General features: G+C 36.3%; 1 protein-coding gene across 1 annotated transcript in view; it reads right to left on the bottom strand.

Moving 5' to 3' along the window:
• Positions 1-5,161: 5,161 nt before the first annotated feature.
• The window catches only part of LOC135203384 (C-type lectin domain family 4 member M-like), a 44,702-nt gene continuing 41,236 nt past the window's right edge, over positions 5,162-8,627 (bottom strand). Inside the window, exons 3-7 of the mRNA XM_064233118.1 lie at positions 7,135-7,155; positions 6,934-7,071; positions 6,361-6,466; positions 5,779-5,883; positions 5,162-5,198 (exon numbers count right to left, since the gene is read on the bottom strand). Coding sequence (XP_064089188.1) covers positions 5,162-5,198; positions 5,779-5,883; positions 6,361-6,466; positions 6,934-7,071; positions 7,135-7,155 — 407 coding nt within the window. The remainder of the gene's footprint in view (positions 5,199-5,778; positions 5,884-6,360; positions 6,467-6,933; positions 7,072-7,134; positions 7,156-8,627) is intronic.

Raw genomic sequence — 8,627 nt, 5'->3', positions numbered from 1 at the left:
ACATTCATCCATGTTGACACTCATAGAACCCCCCTTCTCCCCAGAATATTCTGGCCTACACAGAGTACTCCAAAGATAACCAAAGACCTACCAAGTGAAGGTCAACGGGAGGACGACATGGGTTTCTATTGACTGGTTGAAACCAGCATACATACCAGACACCAGCCCATTGATGTAGGCCTCTCCTGGTTGTGGAGTACTGTAGCCCCAACGTGGCAAACTCATGTGTTAGGCCTACCTGATGAAGTAACTTTCGCTGCACGAAAATGAACATGTGTCCACCACACAGCTGAGGGAAACCGATTCTCGTGACCATTTCTTATGTAAATATCTCCAACATTGTTATCATCACCTTTTATGAGTTGTTATCATTCTGTATATAATTCTGACAGGTATTCAACCATGTATACCTATTTTACGTTAAATGTTTTGTGTCTATGTATCTGACATTTTACATCTCTGAAGAAACACAGGTGCAGTTGCCCGGAGTAAATCACCTTCCTCAGTCTGTTTAGAGAACTGGACTACTTTGTGGCTCACATGAGCCATTGACATATGTGAATTTTGGATGAATAAACCAGTTATCTTCTGACCTGCAGTTTTCCTTGCACCTTACTCACAACCTCATAGGTCTGAGCACTTGGACTTTGGCCTAAAGGCTATGTTCTGTTCTATGATTAAGTTTCATTTAAATCACCAGGAAATCATTAAAAAAATTATTTGAAATTAATACACTAATAATAGCTCACTGAACTTAAATCATAAATTAGATGTCAGGTAAGAGGTAACAACAGTATAACAGTGGTTGCATGGGTTTATAAATGGGTTTGTTTGAAAATGTTTAATATTTATATTAAAATATGTTTTTGTTTATCTTTATTTTGTTGAATTGTCACTTTGCTTTTAAAGTTGTTCCTTTTTTCTTTTATTGGCATAAAACCAAGTACCAGGTTTGTTTACATCTTTACAAAAGGTGGAAAGGATTTCTGACAGTTATTCGTCTAATTATTCTATTTCCCTTGTATTTGCATGAATGTGTGGAACATCCCCCCCCCCCCCGCCCCCCCCCCCCCCCCCCCACAATGGATGGTTCTTGTTTTCCTTATGGATTAAAGTATGATCATGGCGCCTTTGGCAAAGACAGATTTACTTGTCAATTATTGCTTTTGAAATTGGTCCAATAGTCTTTAAAGTGGCGATTTCCTGCAGTGCCTAGTGCAGAAGTGTAGTAAAGAGAATTGTTGTATCAATATATAAAAAGACGAATAAAAGTGTAATAAATGTTGGATATTATTTTCATAAGAGTAAGAGAGACAGTGAATGCCATCTTCATAATATTCATAGTAAGACAGGTACAGGAACAGAGGCTATAGGAAAACCAGAAGCTCTTTCGTCCATTTATAGTCCTAGAGAAAGCATTCGATGGAATCCCAAGAGAAGTGATGTTACGGTTTTAGAGGAAGAGGAAAGACCTAAATATGTTTATTAGGCTGGTCGAGATGAAGAGGTTTTGGTGAACAGTAGGGAAGATAGAGCCAGAATAGTAGTACAAGCAAGAAGAGGCTCGATCATAAAACAGGTGGAAAAGTTAAAATACATAGGATCTACTTTAAGCCAAGAGGGAGGATGTGAGGCTTGATTTGATAGCTGTGCAAGGTTAGTAGAGAGTGTTAAGAAGAAAAGAGGAAGCAAAGCTTGAAAGAACAGAGATGAGAATGCTGAGATGAATTATGGGAATATCGCTGCTTGAGAGATTGGAAAATGATGAAATAAGAAGGGCAGGCTTAGTAAAGATTCCAGAGATAAGAGAGTCACAATTGAGATGGGATGGGAATGTGTTGAGGATGGATGACTAGGAGGGAGTAAAGAGAGCTTAGAAGAAACCTATTAAAGGAAGAAGATTGAGAGGGAGGCAGAAAATTAGATGGTGAGATAAAGTGAAGAAAGATGTGGAGAGAAGAGGTTTGGTGAAAGATGATGCCTTTGATATAAGGCAGTGGAGAAGGTGCATCAAGTAACTGACCCCTTAATGTAGGGATAACGGTGGGGAAAGAAATTTGACTAACCTACTTGCTAAATTCGAAGATGTGGCAACATGTATATTAACAAATATTTGCAGATGTCAGGACATCTGCAACATAGGTTCATTTTGTCAATTGACACATACTCAGGAACAATTATTAAGGGGATAGAACAAGACAGGTGTACCAATGTCTTCAGTGATTGTAGCTAGCCTCTTCCTTCATGACATCCTTATTCGCTTCCTAACTAAGCAATGGCGTGATGAACAGTATTGTGATGTACTGGCCAATAAGAAATTGTTTTATGCTATTGATTACAAGTGCTTCCTGTAATCTGTGATGATGGACACATGGCAAGGAAAGAGTATAAACCACTTATGAGTTCCCAAACTGTAGCTGATCCAAAGATGATGCAGCATATTCACAGCCTAAACTCAACTCCAAGTACATCATCAGTGTAAGAGCAAATGACACTGATGTCCTGGTGATTCTTTTTTATCATGCTAGTTTGAATTATTCATTTACAATTTATATGGACGTCGGCAATTTAAACAAAAGTCAGAGGTATATTGATGTAACATTGCTTTGACAAGCATTACCTTGTTTGCATGCCATCTCTGGCTGCTACTACTCTCTTTCATTTAGGGCAAAAGGGAAAGTACATCTGTTAAATATTGTAGACAATTATTCAAGGTTCTGAAGAGCATTTGGAGAACTTGGCTCCTCTACAGTGAAGAGACAGTACCTTGTTCTGGAAGAGTTTGTGTGGTTTTGTATGGGCAAAACAAAACTAAAGATGTTAACATAGCTCACTACAGCATATTCACTGTGAAGTACTAGTTCAACAACTCTAACACTCCTTTGAAAAATATCAAAGGAATGGAGCTATCTATGCTTCCTCCCATACTAAGCAACCATCAAGAAGCATATCCTTCATGCAAACTTTATTGCCAACATGTGGAAATCATCAAATGAAAGAGACATTAATCACCTTGAGCCACATTGTAACGGGTGGACTAAGGAAAATGGAATATACATGCTAAATTGGTTTATGGGTCATCATTCCTGATTGTCTCAGTGATCAAAATGAAAAAGTTCCTGATGAGAAAAGTGACATTGATAGTGAAGCAGAGGAATGTGATGAGTTAGATGAAGAAGAATAGTTATCAATTGGAAATGTAGTTCTGTTGAATTTTGTCAAAGGTTGCAGCTCTAAAAACAGTTCCATTGAAATACTCTGTATGGATGTACTGTTCTTTAGAAATTTAGATTTATATAATTTGTATACTTAAGTGAGTTTCATTTAAAACTGCATATGTAATTAACTGTTGTATAAGAGACCACAGTGCTGCCAAGTGTCTGGGATAGACTTGCTTCAGCATTTTGCCTGGTGATTGAATGAAATTTTGTACATGTTGCTATATTGGGCATGACAGGGAAAGTGTTAATTTTGATTGTAATAAGCATCGATATTTGATAATGTTGTTCATATATTTTGAATGAAGCCTTTATTTTTCATTAGAATTACATAATAGTACCTCAGTCAAATACATAGCAGATGGATATAGCAATATTGCCAAATATCAACTCAGAAAATGAGTAATATAAAAACGGTCAGGCTGGTGCAAATAAGAAGTTGATTTTTGAAATATACAGTAAATTTTAGTCTTGAAACACATGTCAAACCTTAATACCTCAGTCAAATAAACGGACCTGTCGTAATCCTTGTCTTTTAAGATACAGTATTATGGAATAAGTATAGTTCTTGTCTTTGAGGAAACAGTATTAGTTTTGCTAGATGAGATTTTATATAAATGCAGGATGGGACGTAGAATATTGAAATAGAATAGTGAATATAACTTGCATGTCTGACCTTATGCTGAAAGTAATGCTGATGAAAATACGGAAGTATTTTGGAAAGCAATGAGATAAGAAGGGACGGCATTTGAAAATACAGTATTTATATGCACATGAGCCTAACATCTATAAAGCATCACTGTTATATCTAGAAATATTGTTAAAATTATTCACAAATGTCTAAAACAAGCACTAAAAAAAATTAGTTTGACGTCGTATTCTGCTGGCCGTTGTAACCGTTACGGTCCGATACATCCCTCATGGGATGAGCGTGTCCGCCTAAGAACGACCGAAGTATCCCGTATGGGATCTATACTTTTGTTTTTAGTCACTACGACATGTCAGTAACACTACAGCCCTTCAAACCAACATCAAAAGGTAAGCATATCACTAGGCTTCACTATCCCACAGTCACTGTGTACTTACCATGATTACGAAGTTGGGGGGGGGGGAACTTGGAGGTTACTGCGACACGTCTTGACTGTTTTCCAACTTGCGCACGACTGAGGTGTCTGTCGAAGGCCCTCCAGTCTTTGTGCGAGGGCCTGGTGGCTTCTGATTGGTTGATTCGAAGAGCAGAGGAGTGTAGCTATGAGTTGCCAAAGTGTCAATTTCATACAAGCTCAAACTTGTTCACCACGACTACCCGAAAGTAGCTGTTTTTAAAGATCCCAAATGGGATCTCTGGTCGTTAAAGGGTTAAAGATTTATATGCCTTGTTCTTAGAGAACAGTTTATGTCAACACAACACTTCCGTTATTTGTAGTGTAATACAAGGAATTAGAGTACGATTGGAAAAAAAATCGTCTCATGAGAGATTCAACTGCCTGTCATATTAGATCTACCATATTTCATTGAAATTAAAAACCCACTTTTCTAAATAATGGAAGTGGTTTCTCACCTAGGAGAAAGTAAGACATCACAGAAAAACTACTCTGAAACAAGCATAGTTCACAAATCACTTCAGTTCTCCTACCGAATGGTTACCCAGATAACTTTATACCTACGTTCCACATAATAATTACTGTGGGGGGTGGGTGTCTTGTAGCCAAAAAGTCCCATTCTAAAATAGCTACATATCAGTTTGTATTTAAACTTGAATGTTGCAGTTATATTACTGCTAATAAAAGAAATGTCAGCATGAACTATGGAGTTGTCCAACAAGATACAGCTCAAGAAATGCAAGTACACAAACAGGCAATTTCACTTTATGTTGACACTTGGCAAGAAATGTACTCTTAGGCCTAATCCATTTTCCATTTCACTTTTCTGCGGGTGTTTCTTCATCTGGCACAGAAGCAAGGCTTCTCGCAGATGTACCTGTTGGCAGAATAAGGTAATGTTTTTATATTTCTTCTAAAGTAAATCATTTTATACTGGAATCCTTGGTTGACTTCTAATACATTACCTAAGGTGATAACAATGGTTCAACTTCATATAGCACAAGGAAAATGTGTAGAGACACCACCCTGCTTTCAAACATTCAGCTTTCAAAGAGAGATACAAACAAACTGGGTCACAAATTAAAATTGTCTTCAGAGAGCTCCCTCTGCCACCTGTAAGTTCAGATTTCGTTCTGGGCACCTTTTCTATAAATAAAGTACTGCTTGTACAGAGAATTGTGTTTTTGGGTGAAAAAAGCACAGTACTGTATTGACTTTATATCATACTGTACTTAAATTAGACTTGAAGAGTGCAGTGACTGGCTTGCCAAAAAAATTCATCATACAAAGGATCGCCTGGAATGTAACTTATTTGGAAGTAGGGTGGTGTATGTATTTAGACCAATGTAAAGTAGTCCTTAGAAAGTAGCTATGGATTAGATCCAAATCACTGGCTGTTATAGACTTTATGATTTTGTAGTTAATTGAAGTAACGATTCATTTACACTATTCCTTACCTGAACTTCTGGTCACAGGAAACATCATTGAGACCATCATTAGTTGATCGGTAATGGACACAGTACTCTCCTGAGTTGGCATTGTTTGGCTCACGTTCACTCCACCTGGTGGGAGCAAGATAATCTTTGCTGAGAAACAGTGAAGAGAGGTCATAGTCAGTCATTCATTTCCGCCGTAGGAGGCTAGTGCTGTCAGTGCACCTCATGCAGTGCACTGTAGGCATTACTTAAGGTTCTCGGCAACTTCCCCTTCTGAGGTCCCTAGCCGCCAAACCCTTATCATCTGTTTTACTGTACCTTCACTCATAATTTTTCTTCTTAACTTCCACCCTCTCCTAACAATTGGTTCACAGTTCAGTTGTGAGGTTTTCCTCCTGTTATACCTTTGAAACGTCTTTATTGTCAATTTTGATTTCTTCTCTGAATGTCCTCAGAGGTCCCAGTGCTTGGCCTCTGTCCTAATGTCCTAATTCTATATTCTATTCACTTCCCCAGTTTTCTTGAAGAAGCATAATGCTGTTTTTTTTTTACCTAGGTATCTCATTAATCATGAATTCCTATTGCTATAACTTCAGAACTTACCATGATTTAGCAATCTGGTGAATGGTGCCATCTACAACCCATCTGTAGGTCCCTTCTTCTTGCAGGTCCTTCAACCCTATGTAGGTGTGGTGACCTTTTGCAAGATCTGCAGAGAGAATAACTGATTAGATTCCATGGGAAAGTATAATTCTCCATCTTTGTCTTATAGGCTACTTTTAAAATCAAAGTTAAATCTGCTGCCTAGAAATTCTATGGAAATAGATGAAACATAAACGTGTTCAGAGTTCATAATATATAATCCAGCTTTGCTCCTCCATAACTTATTTTGAAAGATATATTGTCAAGGCAATGTAATTTTTCTGGGGGTATCAGCTGGTACCAGTAAAAGAAATAACAGCCTTAATGTTAGCTTAGTCCCCTTAGGACTTACTGGTACATACCAGCAACTTGCTATTAAATTGTATTATGTTCAGTTAATTATATTATCTAAAGATTAAAATCTTCGACTAAGTTTATTTGAGCTTAGAACAGTTACTTATCTGTTTGATTCTGCAACTTGATGCTACTACTGTAGTGGTTTCCTTATTTAAACTCACGGTTACATTTACTCACTGCCGAGGAAATTGTAATCGGTGTTATAAGTGATTTTGACCAAGTCAGAATTCAAGGCTATACACTTTTGACGGCTCTCTTCCCAAGTGCTGGTGTCTTCACTAATGAAGTAACAGGAGGCTCTCAGCTTAAACAACCCTTCTCACAGAGAAGATGATCTGCAAGTAAAATTAGTAACAGAGGATCTCGGGTTAAATGAACCCCTTTCACAAATAAGATGATCTGTAAGTTAAATTAGTAATGGGAGGATCTCAGCTTAAACTAACCGTTTTCATAGACAGGATGATCTGTAAGTTAATAAAGATATTTCGTAACAGTGTTGAATGTTCTTGTCATATAAGTGATCAAGATGGTTTATCTGAGGTTAAATTCCTCACTGGACAATGCATGTGCCACCCACATTTTCTTGTGCATGGCTCACTGAAGGTGGTTCTAAAGTTGCTCATAACTCTAGCACAAGGTTTGCTTTCATGATATTTTTTTTTTATCTCTGTCATACATTGATATTCTACTCTGTACTTCCTCATTGCTCTCCAAAACTATTAATTTCAATATAAGATTTCTTAGGTACCTATAATCTGCCAGTTTCCTTTACTGTTTTCGTAAATAACACCGACTGCCTCTTAAAAAAAGGATCTAAGATTCACAAACTTTCCATTTTGCTTAAACATGCACTATTCTTTTATCAATCCTTCTATTATATATCAGGTAATCTTTAAAGTTAAAATATGTCCATATTTTATAAAAACTTATAAAGAAGCACATTTTCCCTTTACTAATTAACCAGTTTTTATCAGGGTTCATTCTTCTGGAATCTTCCAAACTCCAGACATACCTTACACACCCTGGTCAAAAACTCGATCAGGCTATCACCACCATCGTCGAAAATCTCACTTGCGACTCCACCAACTATGGGCGACTCGATTCTTCAGCCTTTCAGTTTCCCCCTTCACATCCTTGACTGCCAATTCGACAGGCTTTCTCAAATTCACAAAACTTCCATTCTTGCGTCATCCATATTACCTCTTTCTATCCTCTGCAATCAGCTTTTTAAATTACTGACTCCATCTTGAGTGGCGAACATCGTTTTAGAAATGTTTTTTCATTGCCAGAGAGTGTTGTTAAGATGTGTTTGTTCACTGATCGTTTTTCCAACATTTTCCTCCTTTCAGTCGAATTTCTTTCATCTCTGGAGTAATTAGTCAAATTTACTCCTTCATATTCGTTAACTCTCTCTCTCTCTCTCTCTCTCTCTCTCTCTCTCTCTCTCTCTCTCTTGCCTTGATCTGCCTTTTGCATAACTCGATGCAGTATTCCCATCTGTCTGCAAAAAACACCTCTAATAATTTTCTACTTTCTTCCACTTTTGAGAACTTCTTTCCAAATAAATATATACATATATCATAGTATATATATATATATATATATATATATATATATATATATATATATATAGTATATATATATATATAATATATATATATATATATATATATATATGATATATATATATATTTATATATATATATATATATATATATATATAACATATATATATATATATATATATATATATATATATATATATATATATATATATATATATATATATATATATATATATATATATATATATATATATATATATATATATGTAAGACGGGCAATCCTTACAAGGAATTTTGTAAATTACG

Source organism: Macrobrachium nipponense, chromosome 36 (assembly GCF_015104395.2).
Source record: "Macrobrachium nipponense isolate FS-2020 chromosome 36, ASM1510439v2, whole genome shotgun sequence".
NCBI lineage: Eukaryota > Metazoa > Arthropoda > Malacostraca > Decapoda > Palaemonidae > Macrobrachium > Macrobrachium nipponense.
The sequence above is the reverse complement of the archived record's forward strand: the minus strand, read 5'-3'. Positions and strand labels throughout refer to the sequence as shown.